Genomic DNA, 17,103 nt, shown 5'->3' on the forward strand with positions numbered 1-17,103 from the left:
CTCTTTCCCTCTCCTCAGTTAGCAATGTCCATGTTAAATGCATATGGTAATTCTGATATGTTGTAAACTTGTGCCCACCAAATGATAGTAGTTAAACCCATTTGTTAATCTTCTTAAAACTGGCTGATGGCTGAGAGCTTTTTTTACCCACAGCCACAGCAATTTGGTAAAGTTGTGAAAGATTTGTTAAAATAAAAAAAAATGTAAACCCCCCCTTTTTTAAAAAAAAAAAAAAAATCCATGTCTGCCTTTTATGCAATTCTATGTACAAAAACAGGCATTACATTGCTGTCTGACTATATAAATGATTATGCAAGAACTATTCTGTGTATTTGGGCTTAGATTTTATATACAAGATACTCAAGTCAAATATAGGTACTTTTTGTTTTTTTACACTTTTTTTTTAATAAATGCAAAAAATGACTTGTTTTTTTGTTTTGTTTTTGTCTTTATTTTCAGCAGCAGTATCTTAAAATTATTGGACCGTCCTAAATCATGTAAAATCTGATAAAAAGATAAATATTGTGTGTGTGTGTGTGTGTGTGTGTGTGTGTGCGTACACCAAAATGGGGAAAGGTGGGTGGGTGTAGATGATACAGGAAATGAAGACAGTGGTTAAAAATATACATTTGCAGAAGAGTTGGAGTTATCTTGTTACTTTTGAGCAGCAGTATATTCTGTTTAGAGTTTACCTGGTTCATTGGAGACTATGGAGTTTGGATTGATCTTTTTCTTATATTTCTGGGCAGGTATGTATCAACATCTAATATGTGTTGGTAGCAATATTTGTATGCAAAATATTAACATTTTGTCAGCATAAAGTCATTTTTAAGTAATCTGGTAAATTTAAGTAATCTAAAATGTTTATATTGAAATCTAAATATAAACGTGAATTATTACAAATTGGTTAAGAAGTTTTATGTTTTATATACTTCAAAATAACTAAGAATATAAAGTACCCATCTGGACTTCTCTGTTCTGCTTCAGTGAAGCTGATCTCCTCAGAGCAGTTGTTGCAATTTTGCATCTCACTGCAACCAGCGTGTAAATGCATTTCTAGCTTTAAAACACTTTTCCTCAGTGACTTTCATTTATAATGGTATAATTTAATTTGACAGTAGCTTCTACCAATTACAATTATCAGTCTTGCCCATACAGAATTATTTTGTGGGTTGTAAGTAATGGTCCTAAAAGATTTAATACATATTTATAGCTGATATCATGTGGATTGAAATGAATGCCCATTGAGGATCAATTTAAAGCTTGATGTGAAGCTGCTTTGACATAACAGCTGGAGAAACCCCCAACTGCTCACGTTAAAGAGAACATGACAACAGACTAGTCACTAAATCAGCCCATTTTAAAGACTGCTTGAAACTTGAATTCTATGTTGTGCTACCATAACAGAGAAACAAACCAGCATAGTATTTTAACTACTGTTCTGTGCCTCTGGTTTATTGTCCTTTACATAAGCTGTGGCCAATGGTAATCATGCAGTGCTGAAACTGGAGGCAGATCAGCCATTTCAGCGTGTTCCTTTCGCCCATGATGCCACAATTCACTGCTGCTACCGTTGTAAGGAGAACCCACAAGTCAGGTGGCTCATAAACACTTACACAATCAATGGGACCATATTGACCAGATTTGTAAATCTGACAGAAGAGGTGGTGGATAAGGAAATGCTTGAAGAAAATGGAATCAAATGCCATTCATTGGTACTGAAGAGCACCCATCTCCATGACACAGGCCTGTACCAGTGTTACCTAAATCACAGCTCTGCTCGCATCAGCATCTTTACTCATGGCACCTTCCTCCAAGTCTACAGTGAGTCAGATCACAGTTATACACCTAGGCAAACTATATTTCTTATCATTAAGGCTGAAACATTTTTAAACAACAATATATAGGGCCCTATTTTAAGCGCAGCGCTATGCCATAAGACATATGCGCAAAGTCAATGGGCAAGGCCAGGAAGATTTATGTGCAAGCATGTGCTAAGTCTAGGCCCAAATGGGTTTGGCGAAATTGTGAGTGTAAAGCACTAATGGGCTGGGTCAATTGCAATGTTTCTTCTCCTGCACGTCTGCATTCTGTTACATAGTCCATTCCCTGTCAAGCACCAGCCATTCAAGCAAAGATGCAAATTCACAAGTCCATTTACAAGTAGTGTAAATGGACTGTATGCAATAAATTAGAAGAATAGAAACATGAACTTAACTTCTTTTGAGCATTAACTGCATCACTGTTGAATGTCAGGCATATTTCCATGACAGTGACACGCCTTCTTTTATACGTATGACAAACGTGGTTCTTGTCAGGATTTGGATTTATGATCCATTGAAATGTAGAGAATGTGAGTATTATTAATCATTTTCATCTACTGACACACAAATCATGGCTAGTAACAATGATTGTATCGGAATGCACTTCAATTCTACAGGTCGATTTTGATTAAAAAAAAAAGTTATTTATTGAAACATTAAAAATTCAACCAAATTAGAATAAGCACACTCACGGAAATAGAGCCTATATCCTTTCATAAGGCCCAGACTCTACTCAAATGTGTTGTTTACACTATCAAACATAATGTTCATTACAGGGATATGCAACCCATAAACTAAACAATGCATGCACTCAAGCTTTTTGAGAAGCCAAATTGTGAAAGCAATAATCCCCACAATAAATTAAATTGGGTAAGTTTAGCAAACACAAATAAACCATTCAATGGCATTAACCCAAATTCCACTCCCTCATGATAAGTTTTTGTTACTTAACTCTCTTATAAATACTCAAGCAAAATTGTCAGTTGAATTAATATTGTAGGCTATGCTTTTTTAGCTCCTGTTTTTTCAGTCTAATTTTCCTCTGTATTAATATTTTCAAGATATTGGTATTGACCTATTTCCAATGAAGTTCCTTTATCTTTGTACAAAAACAAACACCTAGCATCAGTTCAGGGCACAATTTTGCCCTAAAAAAGGTACATGACACATGTAATATAAAAAATCCATATCTGATAAAACATAACAAATTTACCATTTGACCAGCAAGTGACATAACCTGTTCCAATGGGAGAAAGTTAAATATTGCTTTATGCCACTGACTCAGTGTCATTGATTTATCAGTAATCCATCTAAAAATATACTTTTATGAGCAGCAGAAACATTTTATAATTTCCCTCCAGGAGTGCTATTCACCTTGTTGTCAGGAGCCCAATAAAAGACATTTTGAATTTCTAGTCAAACTCAGTGATAAATATAAGACTTGGTCTCCTACAGATCTGTACCCAGTATGCTTCACCACTTCTCTTTCATTAGAACCCATACTCAAGACCCTGAACCTCAGTGAAAGTGCCAAGAACAGCATCATTACAGCAGAGGGGGTATTGCTGCTGTTGTGCGTACTGATTCCTGGCACCATGCTCCTCTGTAAGGTCAGACACACCACTCTGTAACTGAACATGTACTTTAAACCTATACATCATATGAATGCACTATAATAAATCATGATACAAATACAGTAGCTCAAGTGATTAAGTGATGATGATACTATATGTATAGATTTCCTTGATCCCACCAATAATAAATTGAAATGAAAATTAGTTGAAGCATTGCTGATGAATCTGCAGCAGAGATGACGGTAGGCTACTAGCAAGTTAATGCACATCAGTAATCAGTATTCATCTTATTTATTTTGGAATTTACACAACTCAAAACTCAATCAGCCCAGCATTATGTTTAAAAACATACTGTTTTAACTATTATAATGTAATAGTTTTCAACTTTATATCTCCAGTCAAAGAGGCTGAATAAACTGGAGGGAAAGGGAAGAAGGGAGGAGGAGAATATCTATGAGGTATATCCATTTCCACTGCAATTTATTTTCTTATAATTACTGACATGTTGTGTATTTAAGCTAGAGACCTTCACATATACGTCCACAGGGTCTAAACCTGGATGACTGCAACTCAACGTACCATCAAATTCAACGCTCCCAAATGCAAGGCCCTTATCAGGATGTGGCCAGCTGTGGAGATGACATTCATCTGGAGAAGCCTTAGCTGTATGCGAAGAGACAGGGAAAGGGACATCAACGTTTTGTGATATCAACGTTTTGTGTTCAAGTGTTCTGTTTCTAAAGGAATTTTCAATATGTGTCAAGATTAAAATAAATAAATTTAAACTGAATTAAAACTTACGTGTACAAACAGCATACAGGCTTGCAATAGACTTTTATGTAATTTGTTTTGTTCTTCAAACATATGCTATAGGAGCGTCACTTGTCCACATATGGTCAGAAATGGGCGGTACTCCCAAATAGGACAAATGCGATAGGCTTAATGACTATTGTCTGGCGTATTATTGGCTATAGATTTGTATGTGGGCGTGGTCATGTGCAAGGTATGTCCAGATAGATCAGGGGGAGGCAATTTGTGTTTGAGGAAGATGGCGACGGCAAAGAAGACTGGAAGCGGTGTTCTTAAAAAAGCAGTAAACAGAAGGCGTTCATCTAAACACAAAGAGGGTCCAATAGGTATATGGCCCTTTCATGTACTTAACAGCTTCTATTTGGGGGTGAAATGTCGCTTGTAAATGCTTGTCGCGCTCCCTGCTAGATTGCTTCAGGACTGTCAAACAGAAGATTAAAGACCGAGCGCTTACTCCGAGTTACTTACTCAGTAACACTGTTACATTGTAGCACAGTGAACTGTTATTTCTAACGTTTAACATTGTTACATTTAAAAGGTTTGGGCAGATTTCTCTCAAGACGGTTTGTGGTAGCACTAACACCGGCTTTCTTTGAACCAACAGGTTTCAATGGGTTTTAATGATGTGTTGTGCAATACGGTAAATGTACTGAGTGTGAGCTGCGGGGATATCTGGCGGTAAATAATAAACTGATAAATAAATCTTAAAGCTTTTCAGTATAAAATTGGTGCGTTTCAACGCTTTGACGCTATGCACATAGAAAGGTGAGATGTTTGCATAAAATTTGCTATAATGCACAAAGGACACAAGACACCTTAGCCTTGTGCTTCAAAGATCACCACATGTTTAAGGTCGCACGTATCATGAATAGGCCTACTCTGTTATGGTGTAAACAGGCATCTGTTAATGTAATGTGGTTTTATTGGCTTATAATAACAGGAACGATTTGTGTTTTTATTTGTTAGTGCTCTGGAGACTGTAAGTGCAAGCACTGTAAAGTATATTATTAAGGGGGTATCAAAGGCGGAAAAAAGCTTGAAGACAGAACTTAAAGCAATGTTGACATAATTAAAACACTTGAAGGAAGCATGCAACAATCAAATCATTTATTTATTAGGGGTGTACGGGTTAAAATTTCTCACGGTTCGGTATTTGTTATGTTCAGGGAAAAAACTTTAGTAAAAAATATTACTGCCAAATCTAAAGTAAAAATATTCTATTTGGTAACAGACACTTCAATAGATTTACCCTCACTACAAATAACCATATATTTACTACAGTAGCAATAGTTTAAACATTGTATTTGTAGTAAAATCATAGTAACCACAAAAGTAACATGGTTACTGTCATGGTTGCAATACTATAGTAAAATCAAGGTTACTATAACTATAATTAATGGAAACTACAGTATTGCTGTTGTAAAACAATGATTAATTCTAACAAAACCATGATTTCAACTAAGAAAGCCATGGTGACAACAGTCATTGTTACTTCAGTCATAGCTACTACAATATTACTATATTAAAACAATGGTTACAATATGACTACTACAGTATTACTACATAAAACCATGGTTAATTCTATCAAAACCATGATTTCAACTTAGAAAACCATGGTGACAACAGTCCTTGTTACTTCATTCTTAGCTACTACAATATTACTATATTAAAACCATGGTTCATTTTTGTTAGGGTCCGTAACAAAAAAAAAAAAAAACGAATTATTAACTCAACATTTTAAATTAATACCTGCATTATTACGCTACACAAATCAACATAAAGTTAATTTCAAACTCAACCCAACGTATATTCATCTTTCAGAATCTGTACGCCACTAAAGAAGAAATAAACTTTTTGTAAAAATGAATACAAGAATGGATGTTATTATGCGACTCATGTATTTTATTCATATGCAGAAATCCCACATCTTCATCAATGGAGTAAGGGCAACATAACTATGGCTATGACCACCTCAAGTGCTTTAGTTCTTGTTTTATGTCTGTCTGAACTATCACTGAGTGCCTGCTTAAAGACTGAATAATCATCAAGTGATGTCAGCGTAAATAGCTAATCAAATATCGATGTATTGCCAGTATATGGCACTCATGTTGAGCAATGTATGCAAAAACATTTTTGACCATCGCTGTTGTAATTGACTGCATGAAGAAAAATATCCCAGACAGGAGACTTAAATGACTAAAGGGCTTCTCTCTTGCAGCTTGTTTTCTCCGCTTGCCATTTTGCCAACTAATTCATGCAGAACTGTGATGTCATCAACTGATTTAACATACTAACAGTTAATAAGACAGCTTTTCTCTGTAGAAAGTTGACCCATGTGAATCACAGGCAGAGTGTGTCCATCTACAGAGCCATACAGGTTCATTAGCTGAGGTTACAACTGCGCATGTCTATTTTGCGCTTTAATTTCTTCGCCAAACTGTATGATCCAGATGCGTTATTAAACTAGAGATGAACCGTGGAGCAAATGCTTAAAGAACCGTGGTTGGTGAACTGTACAGTTTGTACGTATATATTAGGGCTGTCAATTGATTTTTAAAAAAAATCTAATTAATTACATGGTGTCCCGATAAATTAATCGTGATTAATCACATATACAAATATTTACTGAGAAAGCCCCTCATATAAAATAAATATATAAAGATTATACATATTTATATCAATATATAATCATACATAGTTATCTTTAAATATTTAAAAAATTATATATATTTATATATATATTACAATTTTTGTGGCAGAAGAGTTCATCATTGATAAGACAATACAAAAAGCAGTTTTAGAATACAATGTATTGATTACCACCATATTATTGAACATAAGACAATCATTGGCATACAGTTCACAGCAATCCATTTCACAAGTGAATTTGTCAATCAGTTGGAGATTTATTATGAGGGCTTGTTTAAGGACCTGTACATCTGTGTCAGACATGCTTGTGTAGCATCTCGGGTGTGTTGCATCATAAACATAAAATGTTTAGGTCACTGTGTCAAGTTAAATATAGTTTAATACTCAATCTTTAAACACATCTTGAGATCCCTTAGTTCGCATTAGCGCTCCAAGTTTTTTTGAATGTGTTTTGGGTTGTTTTCTTCACTGTTTAAACTGTGTGTTGCTCCTAAAGCAGAAATGTCACTTACTGCCCTCTGGAGTAAACTGTGGTACTACAAGATTTTCAGGAATCTTCCTTAATATGGTGCGATTAATTGCGTACATTTTTTTGGCAAATTAATCGCGCAGAATTAACGCATTAAATCAACAGCCCTAGTGTGCGTGCGTGCGTGCGTGCGTGCGTGCGTGTGCGTGTGTGCGTGCGTGTATATATATATGGTGTGGTGGTGGTGTAGTGGGCTAAAGCACATAACTGTTAATCAGAAGGTCGCTGGTTCGATCCCCACAGCCACCCCTATTGTGTCCTTGAGCAAGGCACTTAACTCCAGGTTGCTCCAGGAGGATTGTCCCTGTAATAAGTGCACTATAAGCAGTGGTGGACAGTAACGAAGTAAATGTAATTCGTTACTTTACTTAAGTAGCTTTTTTGCGTATCTGTACTTTATTGAAGTATTTAAATTTGGGGAGACTTTTACTTTAACTCCACTACATTTCAAAGTCAAATATCTTACTTTTTACTCTACTACATTTTCAAAATCAGTCGTTCCTTTTTATTTATGATTGGATAAAAACGTAACTGGTCAAACGAGCCACCAATCACAGTACAGCGCGCACGCTTTGTTTTGAACTTGCCTTGGCGGCATCTACTAAGCGTGAACCAGGGGTGTGTTTCCCAAAAGCATCGTTAGCCAACTATGGTCGCAAGTTCCGTCGTTATCATCATAGTTCAACGAGTCGGTGTTTCCCGAAACCATCGTTCCAACGAACATTCGCAAACAGCATCGCAGAGTTGTGTGGTTGGAACGACAGCTCTCGACCTGTGGTTAGAAGCAGAGTTTCTTGTTATTATAACATGTGGGCTTAATAAATTATTATCTTGAGCCAAATAAGCAAGATGACATTCAGTACAATCAGTATCTTTTATTTAGAAGACATACAAATGTCCTTTATGTCTTTTAGTTTGTCAATAGATTTAAAGCACCGTTTTTGAAGAGTGCGCATGTGTGAACGTGCTCTAGTGCGTAAGAACGAGCCTATGATTGAATCTGGAAATAAAGCAAATAACTGAGAAAAATATGAGATAGTCCTCAGATGACATGTCCGTAATTTATAGCAAAACATCTAGCATTAATTTGTTCACAAACAGATTCATTAAAAGTAGTTTTTACTCCACCACATGTGTGACATCATTAACCAACGTGGTTGAACAACCAATTTGCGACAATACGGTTTCGGGAAACAGTCGTGACTAGCAAGTTGATTTCTTCAACAGTGCATCGTACTATGGTAGTGGAGCAGCAAGTTACGTCGTTGTACAGGAAACGCACCCCAGAGCCATTAAATATGAGAGTTGCGAACATAGACGGTTGCGACAGTGATCTCGCCGCCGCGCGGTCACGTGATTCGTGTAGCTCTCAATAGTTCCAAAAAAATTGCGTTGCCAATGATTTTAAGCGGGGCAGAGAGCAGCAGCTATTATTGCAGCAATTATCAGTAAATATTGACACATAATGTACATTGCTTATTATGTTGACACTAAAATGACTTGCATATAATAGCATTTTTTTTCTGGGGAGTAGCAGAAACACTGCATTAATACGTTTTTGTGTTTAATTTTGGAGGGAAATTGGCTGCTCCCATAACATAGAATATATATATATATATTCATATATATATATGAATATATATATATATATATGACTGAGTTATATATATATATATATATATATTTAATGGCATTGTGCAGGTTTATGTGAATGTATCATAACATTAGGATGTTAATAATTATGACCATAGACACTCGAGAAAAATATATACAGTAAATACTGTAAATGTATTATACCTTATGGGAACAGTCCCTTCCCTCCAAAATTAAACACACAAAAAATGTATTCAATTCATATATATATATATATATATATATATATATATATATATATATATATATATATATATACATCTGACTAATTAATGTCATTTTATTAATGGATTGGTGTGCCAAGAGTGACATTAGTCTTCATGTAGACTGAGTTAAGCAAGAGTCTTGTGACAAATTATAATAGGACATTATGGCCATAAAAAATCATAGTACTTGGATACTTAAGTACATTTGAAGGCAAATATTTTTGTACTTTTACTCAAGTGAATGTTTAAAGGCAGCACTTCTACTTTTACTTGAGTAATATTTTACCTTGAGTATCTTTACTTTAACTCAAGTACATGGTATGTGTACTTCGTCCACCACTGACTATAAGTCACTTTGGATAAAAGCGTCTGCCAAATGCATAAATGTAAATGTATATACTGTGTGTATATATTAGGGCTGTCAAATGATTAAAATATTTAATCTTGATTAATCACATACATTTTTTTAAATATCTTTATGGACTGACAGAGTGGACAAAATATGCTTTATTCAGATGTATTTTTCAGTCATGCTCTATCAAACGAGACGCTGTTACAGAACCTTGGAGCCATTAGCCAGTAATCCGTACCGCTGCTCCCTATACACGTATTACACACTCTGCATAGTGCACCAACTCCCTAGGGGGTTGGGCTGAGCGATATGTCTTAAATTATATCTCGATATTTTTCGGCCTATTGATGATATTCTACATACATCTCAATATTTATGGCTAAAATGGCTCAATTGTTTGCATTCAATTGTAGCATTGTAGCCAAGTAGATCAATTTTTTTAAAGACATTAAATACAAGCCTACAAAATTGCAAAATTATTCTAAAATTATAGGCCAAATGAAACCACATTAAAATCACCACGATATTCACAATATTGGTCAATTTTACATCGTCAGCAAAATTATCTAGATTACAGGTGCTGGTCATATAATTAGAATGTCATCAAAAAGTTGATTTATTTCAGTAATTCCATTCAAAAAGTGAAACTTGGATATTATATGATGATTAAAACTGGCAACTAATGAAAATCCCAAATTCAGTCTCTCCGAAAATTCAAATATTACTTAAGACCAATACAAAAAAAGGATTTTTAGAAATTTTGGCCAACTGAATAGTATGAACATGAAAAGGATGAACATGTACAGCACTCAATACTTAGTTGGGGCTCCTTTTGCCTGAATTACTGCAGCAATGCGGCGTGGCATGAGGTCGATCAGTCTGTGGCACTGCTCGGGTGTTATGAGAGCCCAGGTTGCTCTGATAGTGGCCTTCAGCTCTTTTGCATTGTTGGGTCTAGCGTATCGCATCTTCCTCTTCACAATACCCCATAGATTTTCTATAGGGTTAAGGTCAGGCGAGTTTGCTGGCCAATTAAGAACAGGGATACCACGGTCCTTAAACCAGGTACTGGTAGCTTTGGCACTGTGTGCAGGTGCCAAGTCCTGTTGGAAAATGAAATCTGCATCTCCATAAAGTTGGTCAGAGCATGAAGTGCTCTAAAACTTCCTGGTAGACGGCTGTGTTGACCTTGGCCCTCAGAAAACACAGTGGACCAACACCAGCAGATGACATGGCACCCCAAACCATCACTGACTGTGGAAACTTTACACTGGACTTCAAGCAACGTGGATTCTGTGCCTCTCCTCTCTTCCTCCAGACTCTGGGACCTTGATTCCAAAGGAAATGCAAAATTGACTTTCATCAGAGAACATACCTTTGGACCACTCAGCAGCAGTCCAGTCCTTTTTGTGTTCTGACACTGTGTCTTGTTCAAGAGTGGCTTGACACAAGGAATGCGACAGCTGAAACCCATGTCTTGCATACGTCTGTGCGTGGTGGTTCTTGAAGCACTGACTCCAGCTGCAGTCCACTCTTTGTGAATCTCCCCCACATTTTTGAATGGGTTTTGTTTCACAATCCTCTCCAGGGTGCGGTTATCCCTATTGCTTGTACACTTTTTTTCTACCACATCTTTTCCTTCCCTTCGCCTCTCTATTAATGTGCTTGGACACAGAGCTCTGTGAACAGCCAGCCTCTTTAGCAATGAGCTTTTGTGTCTTGCCCTCCTTGTGCAAGGTGTCAGTGGTCGTCTTTTGGACAGCTGTCAAGTCAGCAGTCTTCCCCATGATTGTGTAGCCTACAGAACTAGACTGAGAGACCATTTAAAGGCCTTTGCAGGTGTTTTGAGTTAATTAGCTGATTAGAGTGTGGCACCCGGTGTCTTCAATATTGAACCTTTTCACAATATTCAAATTTTCTGAGTCTGTGTGGAATGAATGTATACATTATCCAAGTTTCACTTTTTGAATGGAATTACTGAAATAAATCAACTTTTTGATGATATTCTAATTATATGACCAGCACCTATATATTGTTAATATTCGATATATATCGCCTAGCCTTACTAGGGGGGTACCAGAAACTCCACCGGCTGCCCTTACTCATACAATAAATGGTATTCAAGAACCTGGTAGCAGTTGCGGAATACAGTCAATCGCCTCATGCTTGCAACTTTTGCCTCGCGCTCGAACCGTGCCTCGCAGTGCAAGGCTGGTGTTCAAATGGCAGCTGTTTTGACATTGCAATGATGTTATAATGTTAGGAGCTCTATCTGTGCTTTGCTGGCATGTTCTACTGCTGTACTACATTGATAAAATGTTTGGCACAGGTCTCAGCATAATGTCTCCCACCATCTGTTTTCCCGACGGTCAATGCATGTGACATTAGCAGCGTTTGGACGTTTTGACTCGCTTCTCATGAACTACAGTTTATTCAAAGGCTCATATTAAGAATTAACAGCGTAAAAACTTTTGTGACATTAAACAAATTTTGCATTAATGCGTTAATAACGCGTTAACTTTGACAGCACTAGTATATACAGTTGAAGTCAGAAGTTTACATACATCTTAGCCAAATACATTCAACTCAGTTTATACAGTTGAAGTCAGAAGTTTAAATACACTTTGTTAGTATTTGGTAACATTGCCTTTAAATTGTTTAACTTCAAATGTATGTTTTCTTCAACAAGCTTCTCACAATAAGTAGCTGGAAATTTGGCTCCAGACAGAACTGGTGTAACTGAGTCAGGTTTGTAGTCCTCCTTGCTCGCACATGCTTTTTCAGGTTTGCCCACACATTTTCTATCGTATTGAGGTCAGGGCTTTGTGATGGACACTCCAATACCTTTACTTTGTTGTCCTTAAGCCATTTTGCCACAACTTTGGAGGTATGCTTGGGCAGCCTTTCAGTTTATGTTGATATTGGACTCGTTTTATTGTGGATATAGATACTTGTCTACCTGTTTCCTCCAGCATCTTCACAAGGTCCTTTGCTGTTGTTCAGGGATTGATTTGCACTTTTCGCACCAAACTACGTTCATCTCTATGAGACAGAATGTGTCTCCTTCATGAGAGGTACGATGGCTACATGGTCCCATGGTGTTTATACTTGCATACTGTTGTTTGTACATATAAGCGTGGTACCTCCAGGCATTTGGAAATTGCTCCCAAGGATGAACCAGACTTGCATAGGCCAACAATTTTTTTGAGGTCTTGGCTGATTTATTTGGATTTATTTGGATGCACTGAGTTTGAAGGTAGGCCTAGGGTGTGCAATATTTTCCAGAAATGTTTTTGTTATACTGGTTGAAAGTCTCTTCACATCCTGATAGCAATCAATAATTTAAGTGGTCTAAATGTAAAAAATAAAAAATTAATTTATATATATATATATATATATTTTCTGTGGAAGGGACAGGACTAAAAAAATGATCAACCAATCAGTGCATTCGGTCCGAATGTAATGATAGGATGTCCTTCCTGCCTGTCAGTCTACATTTGCATACCGCCGTGCAACATGTTCATGTATGATAGAAGAGGCGTGTCTTTTGGAGACACCTCTGAAATGAGGGCGGGCTCTATGCTTTCGAAGCTAGCTTGCTAACTGCTAGCCTCTCTGGATTACACACCCTAGCTTTATATCTACAGATACATCTAGATAAACCTTAATTTGACGGCAATTAGCTAGAAACTAATTGGCCAATTGCCAAAAGGCTTGACATTTTCAAGCTTTCAATTTTCCAAGCTGCTTAAAGTCACAGTTAACTTGGTGTATGTAAACTTCTGACCCACTGGAATTGTGATATAGTCAATTAAAAGTGAAAAAAAACCAGTCTGTAAACAATTGTTGGAAAAACTACTCCTGCCATGCACAAAGTAGATGTCCTAAATGACTTGCCAAAACTATAGTTTGCTAATATGAAATCTGTGGAGGGGTTATAAAATTTGTTTTATTGAAGTGTATGTGGTTCAAGATAGCACAGAACATCTTCAGGGGTCTTGTAGAGTTCATGCCTCGGTTGGTTGACGATGTTTTGGCAGCATGCGGAAGACCAACAGCATATTAAGCAGGGGGCCAAAATGTTTTGGTTCATCTGTGTATATAAAATAAAGATTTCGAGAATCGTGACATTTTACTGGTATTGGTTCTGACTTCTGAAATGTTGGTATCGTGACAACCCTAGAATTTTTATTTTTGGTTGAACTACCCCTTAAAGAGCAACTGCTTAAACTGTTATCAAACCACTAGGATTGTACCAACTGAAATGTTGCAGTACATTGGGCTCATGTTCCCTGTGTTGCATCGACCAGCAAGGCACTTCATTTAGGTTTCACCAAGACCCCTGGCTCAGTGTGACACTGAGAGGATTTGTTATCCAAATAACTCACTCAGGCATTGGCAAGTCTTGCTGTTAGAGAAGACAATTTTGACTCAGAATTCTCACAGAGTAGAAAGTGACTATGCAGATGGACAGTATGAAAAATACTATGTGTTAGAGAGGTTTTTTTTCCTGTACTTTCTTATAATGATCAGATCAGTCTGTTCACATTGTATATGTGTTGGTAAGTTGTTTACTCATGTTTGGATGAGAGCAAGGGGAAACTCTTCAATGATGTTTGGGCCAGTGCATTGTTTTTCTCTTCCTGCTGAGATGGTTTGACCACATTTACGAAGTTATCCAGTACAAAGTTCTGCTCCTTGCCTTCCATTGTCTTTTATTGCCAAGGGAATTAACAAAGGGGACAAAGGGAATTTTCAGAATTAGTTGAGTTGCATCAGAGACTATTTATCTGGCTTACAAATTGGCCAGACTGGTTCGAATTGACAAAGTCTATGGTAACTCAGATAACTGCTCTGTACAATTGTGGTGAGAAGAATAGCATCTCTGAATGCTATTCTGAGATGCGGTTTGGCAATATTTTGGCAGCACGATGGCTCTTTTTGGACTGGAGAGGAAGTTTTGAGTTCTGAAACTTACAATATGTTTTTATAGTACAATGGAAGATTTCTATTCCTACAAGGAAGATTTTATTCCACACGACTTGATCTATCATTTTGTGCAGATTGGACATTGTATGTATGAGTTATAACAACTATAACAACCTGTTTCATGGCAAAATAAAAGTATTTAGCAAAAAACACAAATGTCCATTTATTTATTTTTTTGGTTAAAAATTAACAACATTTTATTTTTACTGAGTGAGTACATAAAAAAATCATTCACTACGGTAAGCATATAGTAATGATTTATATTTTGAGCTGTCGGGTTGGGTCTGGCACAAAATCGCAGGCTTGAGTCCTTCATCCTTGCATGTTAATGTCATCCACGAAAGAAGAGAAAAGAAACGCCGGCTACTACATTGTGTGTGTATGTCACCTAGGGAAGTGCCAGAAGTTTCAGCTGTGGTAGGACTGTACTCTACGAATGGATGAAGGTTTTTTACTTGCTATAATGCTTGGATATGCTTTCTGGTGGGGATGTTGAAGCTTAATTGATTGTCATGCTTTAATGAATTAAACATTACTCTGGGATATTGTGTTTACCGATCGCATTGTGTTTAAAAGGCAACATTTTCCAGAGAATTTACTGTAACATTTTTATGTGACTTCAAAGTATTTTATAACATTTGTAGGTTTTTGAGGTTCCCTAAGTGTTTGTGCGTGCTCCACTGTTTTCTTTTGTTAATTATTTAACAATGTCATAGCACAGTAATATACATTTTAATTTGTTTAATGTGTAACCATAACTTGACTGCCAAAGAAATGAATAAGGAAACTATTTATTATTGTAACTGTTATTTTGTATATTTTTTATATTATTTTCAGCTTTAATAAAGTATATTTCATCCGCATCATTACTGAATCCTCGTTTTGTGTTTTTTTTTATTACAGTCTTATTTTTTGCAGCACATAGACCAACTACTGTAATATTACGGTTCACATGCATTGTCCACTGAGGCTGTAGACTGTCATATCAAAATAATGAAGTCTTACATTGAACCATACCAGGAGTTTCATCTCTTAAATTTGGTTCATATGTAGTACAATACAAACGTTGAAGTATGGTGGATAAATCATTTAAATAATCATATATATAAATACATTTATGTAAATAAGAGTGTTGTTTATCTTCCTCAAAGCAAATAATATCTTGGTTGACATGACATCAAATAGGAAATAGCACATTATGACTTTGGCCCTGCAGTTGAATATCGCTGAGTGATCACAGCCAAAATGTAGATAACCTCAAACCATGAGGTTTATCCATGCAGAAGAGCAGTGCCGAAACGCAACTAATGTAAAACGTTCCTCCGCAAGTCACTTGCAATTTTAGTTTTCAACCACAGTTGCTAGAGAGCCCAAAATTCCATAGTGCAGCGTTAAAGTTCGCAAATGCCTCGAGCACTGCATATTACTCTGTTTTCAGGGTTCCAATTTCTTTCCAAGATGGCCATTTTGACCATTTACACACACACACACACACACACACACACACACACACACACACACACACACACACACACACACACACACACACTAGCCACAATTACAAGTCACTAGTGCTCTGCTTGCATTTAATGCACTCAGCTGCATTTACTACCATCAACTGATTTATGGTACAGTGTGACATGCAAAATACTCTCTCGCCATATTATATTGCATTCAGTGAGGTTCAGTGTGTGATCTCATCTAGCAAAAATACTTTTAATGTAGCAATAAGAACATGTATTTATTAAATGTCATTGTCTTTGTTTGTCTAAACCTTCTCATGTCGAAAAAAGGGGCCAGCTTTGGGTCATTAAGTTAGGGTGAAGGTCACTGGCCACCCCGTGCTGGAACATCCAATAGAGGCAAAGGTTATTCAGCCAATTGAGAGTTTGTACTCAAAGAAGGACAGAGATTGAGGCTAGTTGATCTTAGAACACAGTTAAGGCAACTTTGACACCAAATGCTAGATGAATCGCTTGCAAATGCCTCTTTCGCACCAATAGCAAAACAAATATCCATTGGGCCAAACAAGAATCACAATAGATGGCACATCGACCAATACACCATTCTGCTGGTCTACCATCAGATTACTTTAAAAGCTTTAAAAGTAGAAAATCTGTTTGAGACTCATATTTAACTGTTCTGCAATAGCAAAGTCACAGCAGTAACATCTACAAACGTTTGTGATGCTCATGGCAGCAGCTATGTACATTTGGGCATTCGTTTTTATTGTACACTGGGTGAAAGGTCACCTCACTAGAACAGAGAGACAGTTGGTATGGGAGAAAATAACAAAGCTGTTCTCTCCAGGGACTAAGAGTAATGAAAACAAAGGAAGGAAGAGTTCACAGAAAAATAAAGGGGATGACATAAGAGTCAACAGGATTGAAACTTAAAATGACAGAATGTCACGTTATGTTCAGAGGAGATGTAGTGGGTTGAAGGGGAAGAGAGAGTGTCCAATCAAAACATCCCATCTTACTGTCTTTCCCTTTTGCTCCCACCTCTTTCCTTCCCA

General features: G+C 36.8%; 2 protein-coding genes across 5 annotated transcripts in view; both read left to right on the plus strand.

Moving 5' to 3' along the window:
- The first annotated feature begins 623 nt into the window (after window positions 1–623).
- LOC127655622 (B-cell antigen receptor complex-associated protein alpha chain-like) lies at window positions 624–4,422 on the plus strand. The gene is made up of 5 exons (XM_052143514.1): window positions 624–749; window positions 1,474–1,824; window positions 3,318–3,433; window positions 3,796–3,855; window positions 3,944–4,422. The coding sequence occupies exons 1-5, from the start codon at window positions 710–712 to the stop codon at window positions 4,058–4,060; spliced, it is 684 nt and encodes a 227-aa protein (XP_051999474.1). The 5' UTR covers window positions 624–709; the 3' UTR covers window positions 4,061–4,422.
- Window positions 4,423–4,444: 22 nt separating this feature from the next.
- LOC127655621 (hormone-sensitive lipase-like) overlaps window positions 4,445–17,103 on the plus strand; it is a 46,093-nt gene continuing 33,434 nt past the window's right edge. For 2 of the 4 annotated variants that reach the window (XM_052143512.1, XM_052143513.1), the window contains exon 1: window positions 4,445–4,533. Coding sequence is in view for 2 of the 4 variants with exons in the window: in XM_052143510.1 (XP_051999470.1) it covers window positions 4,446–4,533 (88 nt within the window). In the remaining 2 variants the exon portion in view is untranslated. The remainder of the gene's footprint in view (window positions 4,534–17,103) is intronic. The other 2 variants (XM_052143510.1, XM_052143511.1) reach the window with 1 other exon arrangement.

This window comes from Xyrauchen texanus, chromosome 15 (genome assembly GCF_025860055.1).
Source record: "Xyrauchen texanus isolate HMW12.3.18 chromosome 15, RBS_HiC_50CHRs, whole genome shotgun sequence".
NCBI classification, from domain to species: domain Eukaryota; kingdom Metazoa; phylum Chordata; class Actinopteri; order Cypriniformes; family Catostomidae; genus Xyrauchen; species Xyrauchen texanus.